General features: G+C 40.0%; 1 protein-coding gene across 1 annotated transcript in view; it reads right to left on the bottom strand.

Annotated features, from left to right (window-relative positions):
* unc-104 (kinesin family member unc-104) overlaps positions 1 to 23,119 on the bottom strand; it is an 871,528-nt gene that overhangs the window by 465,926 nt on the left and 382,483 nt on the right. The window contains exon 2 of the mRNA XM_067138474.2: positions 11,269 to 11,376. Within this exon, the coding sequence (XP_066994575.1) occupies positions 11,269 to 11,368 (100 nt within the window). The 5' untranslated portion in view covers positions 11,369 to 11,376. The remainder of the gene's footprint in view (positions 1 to 11,268; positions 11,377 to 23,119) is intronic.

The following is a 23,119-nucleotide window of genomic DNA, read 5'->3' as shown; positions in this document are numbered from 1 at the left end:
CTGAACGTGTTTCAACGCTATCTGCCCTCTCGCTGTCAATGAACACAGCGGCAATCCTGGCCTTTCCGGGTGAGCGAATATATTTAAGGCGTGTCATTTCACCTATGTGTGCAATGTCCTTTCTTTTACAGCATACTGTGCATCAATGCTTCGTGATTCCTCTTCGGCATAAGCAACCACATGTAGTTCCATTACTTAGACACATTTGGTTTCACATTCTGCTCATGGTTGCTTTACTGTCATTACTTTTTCACGGATTTTATCAGTGGCCGAATATTTATGGGAGTGATTGTATCTGTAATTTTGTCCAGTGAAACCCATATGTTTGTACGGCATCAATTAGCTAATTCAAAGCAATAACATTGGATAATAATGTCTCACAGTGGATTCACGGGGAAATTTCTTTCTTTCTTTCTTTCTTTCTTTCTTTCTTCCGTGTGTTAAAGAAATGGGGGAAATTTCTTTCTTTCTTTCTTTCTTTCTTTCTTTCTTTCTTTCTTTCTTTCTTTCTTTCTTTCCTTCCTTCTTCCGTGTGTTAAAGAAATGTAAAATGTATTTTCGACCTTGTTGAAAGGGATTTTAGTCCTATATCATACATCTCGACACAGTTATTATTTTATTTTCTGGATCCGATTTTGATGTTGAGGGTCCCTCTTGGCGTGATTTAAAATATTTCCTTTGCGTGTTTTACTATTACAATCTTTTCTAAAGAGTGGAGTTTTATCTGTTCTTACATCTCTTCGGCAAACTTTGCACGACACAGTGTTGTCTCCTTCCTTGCCGCAATTCTCTACAAGTTTGTACAGCAAGAGAACGTTTGGTGCTTTGTATTTTAGACTTACTGGTGTGTATCACACAACGAACAAAAGTTTGTATCTGGAACTGCAGTGCGGCACGTCTTGTGAGCGTACGAATCCAAATCATTCACGGAGATTGGGTAATGCACTTTGTTCCGAAACCATCTGTAATGACGTGTTATTAGCCCCTCCGGCAGAAAATTCACTATGCTCCGTGTATACATAACTTCAGTCGGCAATGGGATGACCCACGCACGAGCTATGCAATGATCTGTAACATCTAGAACCATCACCAGAGTGCATTAGTGGTGGCGCCACGATTATAGCGATAGGTGTAGGCGATAGGTTATCAAGCGTGTACGGAAGGTCAGTCAGCTGAGTGAGGAAGGTCAGTGAACATCAGTATGCCTCGTAGACGCATTACTCAGCATATCCTGCATTTAACAGGAGTGCGACAGGGGCCGCATTGCGTGTCTCCGTCAGGCTGAGTGGTCGTGCAATTACCAGGCATGTGGAACATTCAGGTATAATAGTAGTCCAATGTTGAAAAACATGTTAGCGTACCTACACACGTCGTGAAGGTCCGGCTCTACTCAAATAGACCATATACAGGGAGGATCTCCGTGTATTGCGCTGAATTTTACGAAATCCCGTGATATTGCGCCTGCCATCCGGATACATTTAGTGCACTCTATACATCAACCCCAACTTACTGGTGCCGATCCGCACGATTTCGACATACAATGTAGCCCGACTTAACTCCGTACAGCTGTACGTCTCCCTTACAAACATAATCGGAGCCTGCATCCAGGCCCGAGGTGATAAAACATCCCACTGACATGGAACCAGCAGTATACCCGTACTGCTAACTTAGTCGTTTTGATCTTATACTGTAATTATTGCAATACATTCACAAGACCTTTCAGCATGTGTAGTGTTATTTCATTTCCATCTCTCCTTTTACGAGCTTAACTTTCTTTTTCAGTGCGTGTATTGATATACAGAGGCGGGCAGAAGTATTCAAATGTAGGAATGTGCAGCTATATTGTGGAAATAATCGAAACAGAATTCTGAATTATCTATTATGCCATGACTTCACCGATGCATTATCATGTGTTACAAACACAGACACAGTATACAAACGATGAGAATACGTGTGTGTTCTGTAACATGCAATTTCCTTCAACAACATTCCGTAACCTGATGACAAGTATTCAAACGCGCTGTATGAGCGAGCAGTACAACCCATTAAATGATGGCAATATGGACATTTGTAACTTCAGAACACCTCAGTCACCTCTCCAGCCATACAGTACACAAGCAACATTGAATATGAGTGATCATAGTCGAAATGGGGCGAAAAGGAAAGGAGATAACTCTAGAGGAGAGAAATATCATTTTGCGTCTGCATGAACAAAAGAAGAAATGTAAAGAAATTGGAGAAGCTATACGCAGAAATACCGTTCACTGAGTGGTGTGTCATCCAACGTTATAAGACGAGGAATACCGTTGTTAACCAGCCTAGGAGAGGTGCTCCGACAAAACATACGTCTCGAGATAAAAGATTGGTGCTTAAAATAGTGAAGGAAAATCCCAGGCTAACAGCAACAGAAATTAGAGCACATCTAGAGGAACATCTTGGAAAAGTAGTTCATGAAAGAACAGTCCGTAGGGTTATGAACAGTGCCGGATACCAATCCAGAACACCACGACGTAAATTGTATGTCAGTAAAGTAAACCAGAGAAAGCGTTTGGAATTCGCTAATGAATATGTATCGCAGGATAATGCATTCTGGGATCGTGTGTTATGATTGGATGAAAACAAGTTCAATATATACCGAAGTGATGGCCGATTAAAGGTGGGGGGACAAAAGTACTGAGTGGGACCCTCAACATATGGAAGCTACGGTCAAGCATGGGGGCGGCAGCGTGATGGTATGGGGATGTATGGCGTCAAGTGGTGTGGGTGAGCTAGCTTTCATTGAGGGAAACATGAACAAGTATGATAAGAACATACTACAAGAACATCTGAAGAAAAGCGCTCAAAAACTAAATCATGGAAATAATTTTTATTTCCAACAAGATGACGATCCGAAGCATACCTCCAAAGTTGCTAGATTATGGATCATCTACAACACACCCCATACTCTCAAAACACCACCAAATCACCCGACTTGAACCTGATCGAGAACATTTGGGAGGTATTGGAAGATAGGACCAGGAAACATCACATCACCAGCAAGACGACACTGAACGAAATTATTCTGCAGGAATGGAGCAAAATTGCTGCAGACATAATTAGCAAGTACGTACATTCAATGCTAAGGCATTTGGCAGCAGTGATTCAACGTAAATGCATGACTACCAAGTACTTTTTTTTTGCTAGGGGCTTTACGTCGCACCGACACAGATAGGTCTTATGGCGACGATAGGATAGGAAAGGCCTAGGAGTTGGAAGGAAGCGGTCGTGGCCTTAATTAAGGTACAGCCCCAGCATTTGCCTGGTGTGAAAATGGGAAACCACGAAAAACCATCTTCAGGGCTGCCGATAGTGGGATTCGAACCTACTATCTCCCGGATGCAAGCTCACAGCCGCGCGCCTCTACGCGCACGGCCAACTCGCCCGGTGACTACGAAGTACTAGAGTGCTGTATTTTGTGTATATGAATACTTATGTCCCAATGTTGGGAGAAACTTTTTCAGCACGAATATGTATGTGTGTAACTTACGTGCATATATGTGACATTAACATGAAGGTACGATGTATTACAAACCGTAGAAGAGGAATTTTTATATCTATTGTCTATGTTTTTGTCATTAAATATACTCTTGTAGTAGCACAATGTTGTATTTGAATACTTCTGTCCGCCTCTGTACGTATTATGAATGTAAAAGCAATGTTAGAAATGTGAAGATATACTAAGCAAATCATGAGAGTAGGTATTATATTCCATTCTTATTAGAAGCCCATTTATAATATTCTTTCTTGGCCTTCCTCTTTTTCTGTACATGAAAATCCAGGTTGCGGCACACATTTCTGAGTTCGCACGATATCTGTGGAAGAGCCAGTATTGAGAAGAGTGGAATAACATTCAGAAATGAGTTGAAAAGGACATTGTAAGTACAATTATGCATCAATCAATCAATACTGATCTGCATTTAGGGCAGTCGCCTAGGTGGCAGATTCCCTATCTGTTTCTTTCCTAGCCTTTTCCTAAATGATTTCAAAGAAATTGGAAATTTATTGAACGTCTCCCTTGGTAAGTTATTCCAATCCCTAACTCCCCTTCCTATAAATGAATATTTGCCCCAGTTTGTCCTCTTGAATTCCAACTTTATCTTCATATTGTGATCTTTCCTACTTGTATAAACGCCATTCAAACCTATTCGTCTACTAATGTCATTCCACGCCAACTCTCCGCTGACAGCTCGGAACATACCACTTAATCGAGCAGCTCTTCTTCTTTCTCTCAATTCTTCCCAACCCAAACATTGCAACATTTTTGTAACGCTACTCTTTTGTCGGAAATCACCCAGAACAAATCGAGCTGCTTTTCTTTGGATTTTTTCCAGTTCTTGAATCAGGTAATCCTGGTGAGGGTCCCATACACTGGAACCATACTCTAGTTGGGGTCTTACCAGAGACTTATATGCCCTCTCCTTTACATCCTTACTACAACCCCTAAACACCCTCATGACCATGTGCAGAGATCTGTACCCTTTATTTACAATTCCATTTATGTGATTACCCCAATGAAGATCTTTCCTTATATTAACACCTAGATACTTACAATGATCCCCAAAAGGAACTTTCACCCCATCAACGCAGTAATTAAAACTGAGAGGACTTTTCCTATTTTTGAAACTCACAACCTGACTTTTAACCCCGTTTATCATCATACCATTGCCTGCTGTCCATCTCACAACATTTTCGAGGTCACGTTGCAGTTGCTCACAATCTTGTAACTTATTTATCACTCTATAGAGAATAACATCATCCGCAAAAAGCCTTACCTACGATTCCACTCCTTTACTTATACCATTTATATATATAAGAAAACATAAAGGTCCGATAATACTGCCTTGAGGAATTCCCCTCTTAATTATTACAGGGTCAGATAAAGCTTCACCTGCCCTAATTCTCTGAGATCTATTTTCTAGAAATATAGCAACCCATTCAGTCACTCTTTTGTCTAGTCCAATTGCACTCATTTTTGCAAGTAGTCTCCCATGATCCACCCTATCAAATGCTTTAGACAGGTCAATCGCGATACAGTCCATTTGACCTCCAGAATCCAAGATATTTGCTATATCTTGCTGGAATCCTACAAGTTGAGCTTCAGTGGAATAACCTTTCCTAAAACCGAATTGCCTTCTATCGAACCACTTATTAATTTCGCAAACATGTCTAATATAATCAGAAAGAATGCCTTCCCAAAGCTTACATACAATGCATGTCAAACTTACTGGCCTGTAATTTTCAGCTTTATGTCTATCACCCTTTCCTTTATACACAGGGGCTACTATAGCAACTCTCCATTCATCTGGTATAGCTCCTCCGACCAAAAAATAATCAAATAAGTACTTCAGATATGGTACTATATCCCAACCCATTGTCTTTAGTATATCCCCAGAAATCTGATCAATTCCAGCCGTTTTTCTAGTTTTCAACTTTTGTATCTTATTGTAAATGTCATTGTTATCATATGTAAATTTTATTACTTTTTTGGCTTTAGTCTCCTCCTCTATCTCTACATTTTCCTTGTAACCAACAATCTTTACATACTGCTGACTGAATACTTCTGCCTTTTGAAGATCCTCACATACACACTCCCCTTGTTCATTAATTATTCCTGGAATGTCCTTCTTGGAACCTGTTTCTGCTTTAAAATACCTATACATACCCTTCCATTTTTCACTAAAATTCGTATGACTGCCAATTATGCTTGCCATCATGTTATCCTTAGCTGCCTTCTTTGCTAGATTCAATTTTCTAGTAAGTTCCTTCAATTTCTCCTTACTTCCACAGCCATTTCTACTCTATTTCTTTCCAGTCTGCACCTCCTTCTTAGTCTCTTTATTTCTCTATTATAATAAGGTGGGTCTTTACCATTCCTTACCACCCTTAAAGGTACAAACCTGTTTTCGCATTCCTCAACAATTTATTTAAACCCATCCCAGAGTCTGTTTACATTTTTATTTACCGTTTTCCACCGATCATAATTACTTTTTAGAAACTGCCTCATGCCTGCTTTATCAGCCATATGGTACTGCCTAACAGTCCTACTTTTAAGACCTTCCTTTCTATCACATTTATTTTTAACTACCACAAAAACAGCTTCATGATCACTAATACCATCTATTACTTCAGTTTCCCAATAGAGCTCATCTGGTTTTATCAGCACGACATCCAGAATATTTTTCCCTCTGGTTGGTTCCATCACTTTCTGAATCAGCTGTCCTTCCCATATTAACTTATTTGCCATTTGTTGGTCATGCTTCCTGTCGTTCGCATTTCCTTCCCAATTGACATCTGGCAAATTCAGATCACCCGCTACAATCACATTTCTTTCCATGTCGTTTCCCACATAGCTGACTATCCTATCAAATAATTCCGAATCCGCGTCAGTGCTACCCTTTCCCGATCTGTACACTCCAAATATATCAAGTTGCCTATTATCTTTAGAAATGAGCCTTACACCTAGAATTTCATGTGTCTCATCTTTAACTTTTTCGTAGCTTACAAATTCTTCTTTCACCAGAATGAACACCTCCCCTCCCACCTTTCCTATCCTATCTCTACGATACACACTCCAGTGCCGTGAGAAAATTTCTGCATCCATTATATCATTTCTCAGCCATGATTCAACTCCTATTACAATATCTGGTAAATATATATCTATTAAATTACTTAATTCTATTCCTTTCCTTACAATACTTCTACAGTTCAACTCTAACAATTTTATGTCATCCCTACTTGATTTCCAGTTCCCTGTTCCCTTATCACCGCTCCCTAGGCCATCCCGTTTCCCTGAATGTACCTCCCTATTACCCTTCCAAACAAATTTCCTAACTTATACGAACCACTGCGGTTTAAATGAAGGCCATCTGAGCGCAGATCCCTATCTCCTACCCACCCATTAGGATCTAGAAATTCCACTCCCAGTTTCCCACATACCCACTCCATAGCCTCATTTAAATCCCCAATCACCCTCCAAAGACATCAGAGAAAGTTCAGTTTGACCTACGGCAGTATGCTGAAGATTCGAAGCCTCCACTCCTTGGTAAGTGATTTTAAAAAATATCGGAATAAATATTACCGTGGTGATATACTGGCATCAGGACTTGATAGCATTCCTAGCTTGATTTCAAATAAGTTTCCTGCCAACTGAGCAGCTCAATACGATAGAGCCCTGACTTTCTGAGGTCAAGATAGCGGTTTTTTTTTTTTTTTTTTGCTGGGGGCTTTACGTCGCGCCGACACAGATAGGTCTTATGGCGACGATGGGATAGGAAAGGCCTAGGAGTTGGAAGGAAGCGGCCGTGCCCTTAATTAAGGTACAGCCCCAGCATTTGCCTGGTGTGAAAATGGGAAACCACGGAAAACCACTTTCAGGGCTGCCGATAGTGGGATTCGAACCTACTATCTCCCGGATGCTCACAGAGATAGCGGGTTCGATCCCAGCTCAGAATCTGAAAGTGCTCAAATACACAAACCTCTTGTAAACAGATTCACGCGATTAGAAAGGTGGCCAGAATTGTTGGTAGGTTTACTAGCACGTGGAAGAGCTTACTCGTCTTGTTTTCATGAGGAAAAGACAGCTGCGATATTTAAGGGCTGCTGTTTGAAATGAATTCCTGGATCATTAAGGGAAGCATAGTAATGATGGACAACGCCACTTGATCACCAGAATTTGAAATATATTCAGAGGAAAATATGTCACTGATGAATAGTTTCAACAAAAGCGTATCCAAGTTTCGACAACTGGAACAAACTTTTACGACACTTTTTCTCTCCAAACAACAGCCCAAAATTTGCTATGAAGATCAACCCACAAAACGAATGCTGGCATTTAATTTACGACCGTACCCTTTATCACAGCCAGAACAATCCTATTGAGCTGATGTAGTCTTAGATGTAGATGTAGCGGCCCGAAAAAAATCTTTCAACATGTTAACTAAAAAATTAACAACATGACATACAAAATCTACTTATGACACACTAAAAATCCACAGCAAGAGGGCGTTATAAAAAACCGACGTGATGAAAAAATATTACTAAATAGTTTTTGTTTTGTTTATAATGATATGTAAATCATCCCTCCACATAGGGTTCGCGTTAGGAAGGGCATCCCGCCGTAAAATACTATCAAACCCACATGAGCGACTCAGTTCCCACTCCGCAACCTCGCCAGCGCGTAGGAAAAGCTGTGGAAGAAGATCATTGCGAATTTACAAAGATTCAGGCGATGAGGACAGTGAAGAATTCTGCAAAGTGCTGACGACGATTACGATAGTGACAATGGTAAAGCAGAGTAGTCTGTCGCAGTTATTGTAAAGTATCAGGTACAGCAACAGACTAAAATAGAGTTTACATAATATTGCAGTTGGTTTTACGTCGTACCGACTCAGGTCTTATGGCGACAATGGGATAGACATGGCTAGGACTGGAAAGGAAGCAACTGTGGGGTTAAGGTAAAACCTGAACATTTACCTGTTTTGAAAATGGGGAAACCGTGGAAAATATACTCAGAGCTGCCGACAGTGGAGTTAGAATCCACCATCTCCCGAACGCAAGCTAACAGCTACATGGTCCGTACCGCCCCACCAAACTGCTCAGTATCTTAAAATATTCTTGTATCTTAGAGTACTGACAATATTAGAAAAGGTGTTATGCCTGCGGTATGTTTGCCAGTGCGGCTATTGTTCGTTCTCAAAGTGGAGCGAGCCGGCGACCTTGTGCTACTATCCGTATGCCACTGACTGTGACTAGAACAGCTTCCTGCTTGGAAACTACTATACAGAGATCGATTAACGTACGAGTAATAGACTTCACTGGAATTACCGACGCATATCACTCATGCTGCAGTGGCCGCATGCGGTGCTAACCAATCTCGTGACAAGTTATATTTTAACTATCATAAATAAACAACCTGGAAGGAAACGTGAGCCAAACAAAGGCGAAATAGGGTAATCGGAAAAGCTGAAGTGCAACGGAGGGCGCACAGCAGAATGGTAAACTAATTTTTTGCGTTTGTAGGTAGATCATAAAGTGCGTCATCGAAAACACACCCCAAATCTAAGAGACAAGATTCAGCTGCGAAAGGAGCACTTTTTCAGAGTAGTTTAAATGGAAAAATTCAACTGAGAAGGTAATTTAAGTGACAATATTTAAAAGGAAATAAAAAGGCGCTTTTCAACATATTTTATAATTTAAGCGACAAAAATCAACTGGCAAAGGTGCGTATTATTTCAACATAATTAAAGTGAAAATTTTGAAAAATGAGTGTGATTTTAACGTAATTTAAGTGACAAAATTTAACTGAAAAAGGACATAGATATATATTTATTTAAAGCTAATTACAAGTAGGACCAGAGGCCCCTTGGTTGTAACTGCCGCTTTAACTTAAATGTATCAATTAATATACAAAATCTAATAAAAAGAATACATAAAATAATGTAAGATGCATTTTCTTACTGAGCATAAAAGAAATAAAACTAAACATCTAGGAGATTACAATATTATTTTACCATTTCAGAAACGTAGACTATACCAACAAGGAAGAGAAGACATACGGTAAGAGAAACCTAAGATTTATTTTAACGCCGAGGATGAAGGAGAGTAGTTTTAGAAAAATTAAGTAACAAAATTCAATGCAGAGTAGGGTGAGCAGTACGAGAATGCAAAATAACGTGTAGACTCGATTAAGTTCATTTATAAGAGATGGGTCTCACTCAATATTTCAACGCTTCCTGCTGGAGCACTTTGGCCGACGAGTGTGTGAAATAAACAAGCTCGTCTTCACTGAACAGACGCGTCTACCGAACTGTTCATACTGTCTGATCATGATGAACAGAAACTAGTCTGAGCAGATCGAGTAGAGATGTGCGCGAATGAACATCGGAGTCGTGAAAGTCGACTTTTTCGACTCCAAAAGGAGATTCAGTTCGCATGCGAAGAGTCGACTCCGAGCGCTTAGCGCGTCATTTCAGCGTGAGCTTGCATTTGGGATGTAGTGGGTTCGAGCCCCACTGCCGGTTGCGTTGCAGATGGCTTTCCGTAGTTTTCCATTTCCATGCTAGATATTCGCTGGGGCTGTAGTTCAATTAAGGCCATACTCGTTTCCTTCTCAGTCCTAGGAGGGATATGTATTCTCGTATTGCCATAACAGAAAAAGAAAGAAAATAATATCGCAAGCACTTACATCTCCACATACTTTCTTAATATCTGACATTCGTCGCGTAACGGAACACATCGGGAATTTCCGTCTCCCTTTGCACGGGACGGAAATAAACTAGCCTAGATAAGGAGATAGGTCTCCAAGGGTTTCTGCGATTGGCCTTTATTTAACGAGAAAATGTCCCTTTAATTTTGGCTGCCGGCACCTCTACCGGTTAGCATTCCCGAATTCCACGCAAGCATCTCGTGTCTGAAGTTCATAAGGACCTAATTTTTGTTTACTTCAGTTTTTCTTTTTACTGATTTTTGCTGTAAATCCATCTCTTATCAATGGTTATGAAAGAAAAGGAAAAGCGAAGATCGGACAAACCACAGCTTATGAACACATTTCACAGTCAACATGGCGCTCGCCCGCCTGGAACTCGAGGTACCCGCGTGACGATCCGGAACTTTAACCAACTGTGATGCCAGCACATATAAAGACTGTTATATTTGAGGGTGTTTCTTGTTAAATAAGAGTCAATGGCAAATATGTTCCAACACATACTACATCTGTTTATTTTTAACGAGGATCGACCTCCTAAAATTTGAACGACATCGGTGACCCCATAGCTGTGGCCTCCGCATGTTGGTGGCGTACTATTTTCTCATATATTCGCGCGATGGCTCTGTTTGTCGCCTCGGAGTCGCGACTCCGTTCGCAGCCCATCTCTAGATCGAGCAGCTCGGACACTCTGAAGTTCTAGCGCCTCACACATTGGAGCGCTGTTGCAACAAGCAGAGAAGCAGAAACAAGGCAACAACTCCTAGTTTGATCACCCACTGAGTGAGTGAACAACTGAGTGGAGTTACCGAGGTTTTAGGTTCGTTCACACACACCCCTCACTATTGACATATCGCCCACTTTAACCGGGCAGCAATGAGTCTGGCTCAAACCTGTCCAGACTCATTCATCTACGAATGTCCGTTCGTTTTCTGATCAAACTAGTATAATCCAATGGAATGAGCTCCGACGCGGTTACTGCACGGCTCTAGTGAGCGGTATGTATAGAGAAGATAAGTTATACTCACATGTGGTGTTTGCCTGCATCTCTATTATACATTTGCAATCGCGGGAGATTTCGCGGTTGTTGAAGGGCCGCACCCTCACCGCCACCTTCACGGACGACATTTTTCAGTCTGAAACAAAGAAGAAATTGGGACTTAAAATACGGCAACGTACACTCTAATAAAGAATTCCACATAAAAAGAATATTTATAACATAAAAAATATAAGCAAGTATTCCCTAGAAACTAGCAAAATATGACCTAAAAAGGGTGAAATATGACTTCAGCGTTTTAGGGATGGGTAGCAAGTATCAGATTATTACTAACATTATACGTGCCAAACAGTGATTAGCGATAATAGAGCAGACACATTAAATCATGCGGACTGACAGAGGTTTAGTAGGTACGCTAAAACTTTATATTTCCTTAAAAAAAAACCGAAGTATTAGCATTCATTTTTGTATCTATCGGCGTACGTTCGTACATCATCTCTTTCTCGGAATCATGTCTTGTAAACCTGCCGCTTATCTGTTTCCAGAAAAGAAAGAAAAATACATCTATTACAGTATATGGAAGTCATGTGTTCGAAACTCGAAGCAGGTAACATGTACCGTGTTAAAAGCGACTCGTCAATTTAAACAAACTCAAAATATAACCAAAATATGATCTTTTATCACTAAAATGAGCTAAATATGACCAAAACAATAAAAATGGCCGAAATATTAATTTATTATTAAAGTCTTATTGCAGCCAATGGCCCTATACACAAAGTGTTTTGTGACACAATGAACTATACATATGCATAGATACATGCACACATATTTGATCTTTGGTTAGTTCAATCAGAGAAAACTTCAATTTCTTGCATCTAAGGGCATGGTATCTGTCACACTGCCGATGATACCACGTACATATACACTGTGAATCCGGTACATGATACTTGTTTAGTTGACAAACCTTGTGATGAAATTAATGTATGGTAAAACGAGTTACGGAATGCCTCAGTTTGTATCCACTGTATGTCCACTCTGTCGTTATAGCATCAGGTTCCTTTTGAAACGTTGAGTGTGTTTACAATTATCTACACGGCATAAGCCCAAAAATATAACTTATGAATAGTTACACGGGCCGTGAAAGTCTAAATGATAATATTAGAAAACTCTATGGGGAGGATATTTTTCGATCGGTCTCCTGATGAAGAAAGGCAAGGTTCCTTTTGAAACGTTGAGTGTGTTTACAATTATCTACACGGCATAAGCCCAAAAATATAACTTATGAATAGTTACACGGGCCGTGAAAGTCTAAATGATAATATTAGAAAACTCTATGGGGAGGATATTTTTCGATCGGTCTCCTGATGAAGAAAGGCAAGGTTCCTTTTGAAACGTTGAGTGTGTTTACAATGATGTACACGGCATAAGCCCAAAAATATAACTTATGAATAGTTACACGGGCCGTGAAAGTCTAAATGATGACATAAAAGTCGTTCCAAATTTCGTATTTCTTCCACTTCATTTCATTCAAGAGTTCCCCATAATCCGTTGTACAGGGCAACGTTAGTTTAGTTCATAGGTTCTCTATAAAGAACGTCTCTTTTGCCATTTCATGTATCAAACGTGACGGAGCGAATTTGGACACATCCAACACTCATTTCAAGTAAGTTGGCTTGACCTTCTCTCGTTACTTCAAGTCCTGTTTACTGAGATATTCCCAGATGAGTTCTAGTCCATAAGTAAACACAGGAGTTATTTTTATCTTAAATAAAGTCATGGACATGGAGACATTCCATTTTCAAAATCCTCTATAAAGGGAAGGGTGGTGTAAATTATACAAACTCATATCGAGGAATTGCATCAGAAAACACTTTATTTAAACTTTTACTGCAGCTAGTATCAAAAATATTAGAAAAACTAGTGGAACATTACATCCCAGATGAACAATTTGGGTTTCGAAGTGGACGATCAACTCTCCAAGCAGTAAAACGTCTCCCAGACGAGATTGAAGGAGCCCTCAGAGTACCAAAGAGGAAGCTGTATGCTATATTTATGAACTTCACAAAAGCGTTTGACTCAGTAGGAGCATCATATTGAATAAAATAGAAAACATCATCGGATACCATTACATCGTATGACTACTTAGAAATATCTTATCAGAGAATTATGTATGTATATACGATAACTTGTCAACTTCGAAACCTATTCTGAAGACTGTAGGAGTACTCCAAGGTGCCCCCCTCAGTCCACTATTATTCAATATGGGAACCTGTGATGTAGTGAAAGCCTGTGTCACAGACCAAGTCAAGTTATTAATTTATGCAGATGGCATGATGATATTTTCTCAGAACCAAGATAAACTGTAAGAATCATTGGAAAGGCTAACGAAATGGTCCAAAGAAAATCAACTAAACATCAATAAAAACAAATATGCATTTATAAGCAACAAAAACTTGCTTTAAACGGGATCAAGGACTTATCAATCAGAGTTATATTTCAGATTTTGGGTAAAATTAGCGCAAGAAAGAAATATGACTTTTCCTTAAAATCCGAATCGTATTTATAACCAGCATGATTGAATGGATAAAAGGAGAAATGGGGGACCACGTAAAATGATGCATGGACGTCTAACCCTTAGTCCCCTTCATTGATACAGGATCGGAATTGAGTTGAGATGAAATGACATGACGTATTTTCACAGTCGGATGCTCTTGTTGTTGCCAACCTCAGTTGAGGCGGTAATGAAGATTAAATGAATGATAGTGAGAGAAAACGGCTGTGGCCTATGAACAGGAACTATACCGACATTTGCCTGGAAGTAAAAATGGGAAACCACAGAAAACCATTCTCAAAACTGCCGATGGTGGGGTTCGAACCCAATCGTCTCCCGAATGCTGAGCTCAGCTCCATAGCCGTAGCATGTTCCGTCTGAGAATGTTTTAGCAATATTTTATGAAATTCTGGTCCACGGTTTAGACTTGATGTTTCGGAAGGCAGACACACAGAGCTAATTTTACTTATTTATTTATTTTGCATATAGAGATTAAAATGTGTTGTTTGAGTCATCAGTCCATAGGCTGGTTTAATGTAGCTCTCCAAGCCACCCTATCCTGTGCTAACCTTCTCATTTCTACATAACTGCTGCATTCTACATCTGTTCTAATCTGCTTGTCATATTCATACCTTGGTCTACCCCTACCGTTCTTACCCCCTACACTTCCCTCAAAAATCAACTGCACAAATCCTGGGTGTCTTAAGATGTGTCGAATTATTCTATCTCTTCTTCTCATCAAATTTGGCTACAACGATCTCCTCTCACCAATCCGATTCAGTATCTCTACATTCGTGATTCGATCTATCCATCTCACCTTCAGAATTCTTCTATAATACCACATTTCAAAAGCTTCTATTCTCTTTCTTTCTGAGCGAGTTATCGTTCATGTTTCATTTCGTTACAATGCCACGCTCCAAACGAAAGGGTTCAAAAACATTTTTCTAATTCCGATTAAAATGTATAGAACTAAAAATAAGTCTTTTACATCCATTAAACATTCCGTTTTGGATATCATATCGCTGAACGAGTGGCACAACTAATGCAAGCTACAATTTTTATCTCAGAAGATACTCCTAGTAATGCTCCTCCCAACAGTATTATACACATTGATCCAAATACATGGATGTAGGTGAACACCTGTTCATAATTCTATCTCACGGTCCAAAGGGACCTTCCTGTCAGATGCATGTGGGTCCACAAGGACTCCTTTGTTTCATTACCTTGACAGAAACTGATCCCATGGTTAGGAATTAACTGAATGATATGGAAGCCAACTGAATCACTAAACAGCTGCGTTATCGAATTATTAAAACGAACTGGACACAACTGAATTTTAAGCTGAATGCATTTTTCTCTTTCTTTCTTTCTTTCTTTCTTTCTTTCTTTCTTTCTTTCTTTCTTTCGTAATTCGGGTCCACGAATGAATGATCATTAGGGAGCAGATGTCGATGACCTAAAAGATCACAGAACATGGTCAATAAAATTCCCTCAAATATTTGAAAAAATGCTATAAAATAACTTCAAAATGACTTTAAAACTTTACTGAACTGAATTCTTGAGTCTGTGTAACAATGGCTTTATAAGAAATATATCACTGCTCTATTCATTGCACAGCTTTTATTTTTACAGAAATAATTATCTCATAATTTAGTCGAAAGTATATATAAATATATAGGGTACATAATGATTTTCTGCATGTTGCATGTTGCATGTTGCATGTTGCATTTGTTGTTCTCCGCACTCGTTGCAGCTTTCAGATGTTTATCTCGATTAATGTGCTGTTATACAATAAACTTCTTTCCACATTCACGGTAATACTACACATATAAAAAATAAAACACGCCCCAATCTTTTGTAAACACGACATTTTTTCCAAATTCATTCACTAACTGAATTTAAAATGCACACTGTGGTGGTTTCACTTTTGCCATTTTCTTGCACAGAGGAGCATAGTTCTCTCTCTACTGAAGCAGAAAGTTATGTTACTGTCGTTTCCAATTCGTTCTTGTGGTACGCAGGGCTGAATGACTGGCTGTAGGGGAAGATTCGAGGACTGATGTTTGAGACACGTTAGAAAATACTTTCTCCAAATTATCAGATATCTGTATTGTGTTCCTGCTCATATCTTGGAAACACAAGAATCACAGGTATAAATCCTTTCCCTACCTTTTCTTAGTCACCAGCAACTACTGTTCAGTTTGCTTAGTCATGAAAGACAAGTTATATAGCAAATTTAACCACGTGTAAGAAAATGTACAATTTTTTTCGTTGTCACTTGTGGACTTTTTTCTATTTGCTGTACGTCGCACCGACACAGGTAGGTCTTATGTAGGTAGGCCTGGTGTGAAAATGGGAAACCATGGAAAACCATCTTCAGAGCTGCCGACAGTTGGGTTCGAACCCGCTATCTCCCGGATGCACGCTCACAGCTGCGCGCTCCTAACCGCACGGCCAACTCGTCCGGTACTTGTGGACTTCAATCAATCAATCAATCAATCAATCAATCAATCAATCAATCAATCAATCAATCAATCAATCAATCAATCAATCAATCAATACTGATCTGCATTCAGGGCAGTCGCCCAGGTGGCAGATTCCCTATCTGTAGTTTTCCTAGCCTTTTCATAAAAGACTGCAAAGAATCTGGAAATTTATCGAACATCTCCCTTGGTAGGTTGTTCCAACCCCTAACTCCCCTTCCTATAAATGAATATCTGCCGCAATTTGTCCTCTTGAATTCCAACTTTATCTTCATATTGTGATATTTCCTACTTTTGACGACACCACTAAATCGTATTCGTCTACTAATGTCATTCCAAGCCAGCTCTCCACTGACAGCTCGGAACATACCACTTAGTCGAGCAGCTCGCTTCATTTCTCCCAAGTCTTCCCAGCCCAAAACATTGCAACATTTTTTGTAACGCTACTCTTTTGTCGGAAATCACCCAGAACAAATCGAGCTGCTATTATTTCGATTTTTTCCAGTTCTTCAATCAAGTATTCCTGGTGAGGGTCCCATACACTGGAACCATACTCTATTTGAGGTCTTAACAGAGATTTATATGCACTCTCCTTTACATCCTTACTACAACCCCTAAACACCCTCATAACCATGTGCAGAGATCTGTAAGCTTTATTTTCAATCCCATTTATGTGATTACCCCAACGAAGATCTTTCATTACATTAACACCCGAGGTACTTACAATGATTCCCATACGGAACTTTCACCCCATCAACGCAGTAATGAAAACTGAGAGGACTTTTCCTATTTGTGAAACTCACAACCATTGCCTACTGTCCATTTCACAACATTATGGAGGTCATGTTGCAGTTGCTCACAATCTTGTAACTTATTTATTACTCTGTACAGAATAACATCATCCGCAAAAAGCCTTGTCTCTGCTTCCAGTCTGACAATAAAGAATACATGCATACATTTTTTTAAAAACATTTTGAAATGATCTAAAAATTCTCAAAATGCTTCTTGAAAGAAGAAATCATGGCTAATCATCCCAAAACGGCAAAAAAATGCAAAATAATGTAAAATAAAAACGTCTTATTATCGTTTGTTATACCGCCGAATAAATTTCTGTACTACTGAGCAACGTACTAAAAAGAAAAAGACATTTCAACAACGTCCACCCCTGATGATCAGCTTAGCAATCTTAGGTTCAGGAAGCTGTAGGCTCGACACAAGGCCATATCCAGGAATTTTTGGGAGGGGGTTACGATTGGGGGGGGGGGGGATTCCAAAAACGAAAACTATAGTAACAAATATTTTTTACTTTCAAATAGATTTTACAGAAAGATGAGTTTGAAATATTTTTAGAGCAATACCTTTTACAATTAAATAGGTGATGTAGAAAGGTAAATTTGTAGCTGTCTGGTGGGCAGAACACGCTGGAACACGTGCGTGCAGTGCGACACAAAGGTTTCTTTTAAAAATGGAGTTAACAATACGTTTCAATGTAAGTATTAAAAATATTTAGACGTTTGATTAATTAAAAATATATTTTAGCTTCTCGAAAACATGAAAATATTTCTGTACGTTTATTGAAATTGATTTTTATGGTGCAAAATGTATTGAGAACATTAAAAAACTCAAGCAATCGCTATATCTCATCAAAATTAATATTTCCATTCATATAATTTCCATTTATTTTGGAAAGACCACCTGTATTTACAGGCTGCCGCTAAGAACATATTAATTTTCTGTACATATCTAATTAAAGAAAATTCAAACCTAGCTGTAGAGGTGGTACCTTATGATCTTGATGGAGGCTCGGAGGACGAGGGTCGCGATTTCGGGGATGAGCTTCATTGGGAGTTGGAAGAGCTTCCATGTGGCAACGAAGTGACGAGGTATGGTACCGCGAGCTCCGACCATTATCCCTATTATTTCAATTTCCTGAAGGTGGTATTTAGATTTGTAGTAAGGGATAGTGGATTTGTATTTGTTAATCTTTTCTAGATTAACCTCCTCTGGCTGACCGCTATGGTGCTCGAACCTGACAGTCGGATCTAATATGAATCCTTGGGAGCTGTTGTCTTTGAAGGCTATGATGTCAATTCTCTGCGAACTACCATTTATGGCCAGTCCGTGTACCTCCTCATGTACATTGAATCCCTTCTTTCTCAGTTCTTCGGCAATGAAGGATCTGATCTGGTGGTGCCGCGTGTTTCTTAGGAGCTCCCCGCGTGTGCAGAATCCCAGGACATGACCAAGAGTTTCTTTCTTTCCGTGGCAATGCCGACAGAGGTTGTTGTCCAGGGATCTGCCTGGCACCGAGCGCACCGCAGAAACATTAGCAGTCATCTTTCAGTAAATGCGGTAACTACATTCATAGAGTAAAATTTAAAGATGACAGATTTTATACGTTAAATTCAATTATTTATTTTGCAAATGCTTGTTTTTATAATATTTCTAATTTATTTGTAAGCTAAATATAGTTTAAATTTCTGAAGTTCACTTCAGTTTCGGAAGGGTTTTGAACCTCCCCCCCCCCCTCTAACCTCCCCACTGTGTACGCCTTTGGCTCGGTACATGCCAGGGCCACGGATTTCAGCCACGTCTGGTAAATTCCTCTGGCCGCAATATCAACCCACACAGAAACACGTTTTAGAGTTTAAGGCATCCCTCTACATAGGGTAAGCGTTAAGAAGGACAATCGGCGAAAAAGCTGGACTGATGCGACATGTGAACCCCGCGAACCCACCAGGGTGAGGGGAAACGCGCCAGGCAAATAATATAATTTTTGTTCGTGAACTAATCCTGCCTATACCGACTATTTAATCAAAAACATTGTGTGTTTTCCCAAATATTGTTACAATACAAACACGAACTCATCACTGCTGCCCAGACAGATGGCCGGTAGAATTTATTGCCACGTGTCCAGGTTCCTCAGTCATACTGCTTGCCTTGCATGGCTAGGTTCATCAGCTGTCATTTTAAAACTAACGAGCTACCGTACCTGCTTCCACTTAACTTGCACCAAGCGGCTTCCTACTGACATCCCTTTGTCAACTCTTGTTCGTCTCCGACCCCGATGGTATTAGGTTTGCGAGATGTAGAAAGTCTTCGAGCCCTTCGAGACCCCGAGGGATCGAGGTAGCCGAGTGGCCTTGTCACTGGCTTATCACGGCGGCTGCGGTTCGAATCCCGGCTAATGTAAGTGGGAATTTATGAAGTGAAATGCCACGTCTCTAGAGGTCCCGTGGTTATGATCCCGATGTCAACAGTCAAATATACCAGCCTGCTTCACATACTTCGTGGCCCTTCCCTTTTCTTTGCTGATATCCTAATTTTTAAAAGGGACGGATTTTCCCCGAACGGTCTTGGCCTACCAAGCGACCGCTGCTCAGCCTGAAGGCCTGCAGATTACGAGATGTCGTGTGGTCAGCAAGAAAGCTTTCTAGAGCGGGGCCGCTATGTCATCGTCAGATAACTCCTCAACTATAATCACGTAAACCTCGAACCAGCCCTCAGAATCAGGTAAAATTCCCTAATCTGGCCGGGAATCGAAACCAGGACTTCCGGTTAAGAGGCAGGCACGTTACCTCTACACCGTGGGACCGGCAAGTGGAGGTGGTTAGCACGTTGTATTTCCCCTTAATACAATAATCACAACCAACAAGACAGTTTATACAGATAGATAGTAGGTTCTACCACACCACTGCCGAAGGGTCCCTTCTCTCCTACAAAACTTCTGACTGAGTCTAATGCTAATCTTCGCCGGAAAAAAAATCGCGACTTTTTCACAGAAGCAATGGAGTGTGATGAACAACTATTGGACGTTAACATCAAAATTAGGGGCATTCCACTTACAAGTGGAGACTCTTCCATATCGAGGTCGCAAAATTATTGCAGATGGACGAAGAGCGGAACTGCTCAAGCTAACTAAGCATTCAACAACAAAACAGGCTATATTTAAAAACCTATACAAAGAAGTGAAATAACATTTTAAACAATTATGTCTGGTATGTCGTTCTTTATGGCTCGGAAACCCGGACTGCTGACGAAAAGTGAAAGACAAGATTACAGGCATTCGAGCTGTGGGGACCCCGGACTTAAAAACGAATAATGAGGGTGGGTTTACTAAAATTCGGAAGAAAAGAAGTCTTTTGAAGGAGCATTTGAAACGAAGTGATCTGTTTACTCGACACTAGTACAAGCACAACGCCTTTATGCAGAATGTTTTGCAAGAGACAGTAGAGGGCAAAAGAAGAAGAGGCAGACCAATAAAGCCGTTCATTAATCAAACCACTGAAAATGTGAATGCGAAATCTTACGTAGGAATGAAACGACTAGCCGAAGAAAGGGAGGACTAAAGAAGACGAATCGCTGTCCACCAATCTTGGAATTGAGGAAGCAAGAAGAAGGGACATTTTTGCAACACAAAGCCAGTATTACAGATCAATGCTAAGGCTTAATAGAAAACGTTCTACAGCGACATGGAAGCGCGACCTATATTCACGCAAACGATTACACGTCGATTGTCGTGTAACATGAAATGCCACAAAGATTCCGATTTTAAAAATAAAAATACATCTGAAACACAGACGTAAGTTCTCCCAATCTCGTTCAGCTTCTAAGATTCTTGCCTTGTACGTGATAACATTGACTTTCGAAATAATTAAAATCGAACTTTCACCATTAACCACTAGGTTTTTCTTCCATGCAATATATTCCTAGCGATTCAAATACATTCCCTGCCTTCTAAATGCACATCGTCAAGTAACAAGGGCGCTCTAAATTTAGCCCAAGCAGGCTTTGTGGTTTAACGTTACTGTGTTGTGACAGACCATATTTTGAAATACAGCAGTTAAAAACTCTGCTTGTTTTGTTCTCTTGTGTTTGAAAGTGTGTTCAATGGCACAAAAAAGTTACAATCCATTATTTAACATTGCCTGTGGAATGCGTATTTACTTGCGGGGTAGCCGTTTCTCAAAATGAGGTGGGTGTCCAGAGAGAGAGAGAGAGAGAGAGAGAGAGAGAGAGAGAGTAGTTATGTTATTTACTCGCTTTCTGAAAGTACCAATTCAAAGTCATAACAGTTGGCAAATTGACTTCAATCCGCTTTATATTAAAACAGATAGCAAGAGGGAATATGAAGTAAAAGAAAATCCCCATAGAGAAGGAAATTATACACACCTGGTTGTCGTATTTCTCAGAACATACCAGCATCCTAAATCATACAGACTTCGTCGTAGCATTTCTCAGGGCATCTGGACATCCTGAATCACACACACTTCGTCGTGGTATTTCTCAGGACATCTGGACATCCTAAATAATACACACTTCGTCGTGGTATTTCTCACGACATCTGGACATCCTAAATTATACACACTTCAACGTAGTATTTCTCAGGACATCTGGGCATCCTAAATCATACACACTTCAACGTAGTATTTCTCAGGACATCTGGGCATCCTAAATCATACACACTTCAACGTAGTATTTCTCAGGACATCTGGGCATCCTAAATCATACACACTTCAACGTAGTATTTCTCAGGACATCTGGGCATCCTGAACCATACACACTTCAACGTAGTATTTCTCAGGACATCTGGGCATCCTAAATCATACACACTTATTCGTGGTATTTCTCAGGACAACTGGACATCCTAAATCATACACACTTCGTCGTGGTACTTTTCAGGACATCCTAAATCATACACACTTCGTCGTGGTACTTTTCAGGATATATGGACATCCTAAATCATACACGCTTCGTTGTGGTATTTCTCAGGACATATGGACACCCTAAATCATATACTTCGTCGTGGTATTTCTCAGGACATCTGGACATCCTCAGAACGAAGGAAGATTTTCTTTTCTTATATGCAAAATAAAACCAAAATTTTCAATTTCGATGTTTCGTTTTACACTACCAGATAACAGAAAATGGATCTCTCCTGAACTCTGCTACCTGAGCACCCGTATTATCCGGGTACCCGTTCACACCAAAACTGATTCTCGTATCACCAGAGTACTACATCGTTAAAATTTTACAAATTTATAATGCGCATTATGATAATGCCTTTTTTATTTTGCTTTACACCAACACAGATAAGTCTTATGGCGACGATGGGAGAGGAAAGGTCTAGGAGAGGGAAGGAAGCGGCCGTGGCCTTAATTAAGGTACAGCCCCAGCATTTGCCTGGTGTGAAAATGGGAAACCACGGAAAACCATTTTCAGGGCTGCCGACAGTGGGGTTCGAACCTACTTTCTCCCGAATACTGGATACTGGCCACACTTAAGCGACTGCAGCTATCGAGCTCGGTTTATGATAATGAGGAGGATGAATAAAAACCAGTTATTTCAAAACTTTCATGCTAACTCAAAAATATAAAACTAAAGATTGTTCTAAAACAAACCTCTTGTCTTCAAGGTAAGTTCGTTTATTCAAAAATTATTATTTAGGCCTATATTTATTTATGACTGCCATACATTAGGTATTTTCATTAACAACAAAGTAACGAGCCAATATTTCAACATTCCAACCAGTGGACAAATATATCGAAAAGGCGTTTTTCTTTCTTTTTTTTTTTTTTTTTTTTTTTTTTTGCAAGTTGCTTTACGACGCAGCGACACAGATAGGTCTTATGGCGACGGTGGGGTAGGAATGAGCTAGGAGTGGTTAGGAAGCGACCGTAGCCTTAATTAAGGTACAGCCCCAGCATTTGCCTGGTGTGAAAATGGGAAACCACGGAAAACCATCTTCAGGGCTGCCGACACTGGGGTTCGAACCCACTATCTCCCGAATACTGGATACTGGCCGCACTTAAGCGACTGCAGCTATCGAGCTCGGTCCTAATTATTTG

The sequence above is a fragment of the Anabrus simplex genome, chromosome 1, assembly GCF_040414725.1.
Source record: "Anabrus simplex isolate iqAnaSimp1 chromosome 1, ASM4041472v1, whole genome shotgun sequence".
Taxonomy (NCBI): Eukaryota; Metazoa; Arthropoda; class Insecta; order Orthoptera; family Tettigoniidae; genus Anabrus; species Anabrus simplex.
The sequence above is the reverse complement of the archived record's forward strand: the minus strand, read 5'-3'. Positions and strand labels throughout refer to the sequence as shown.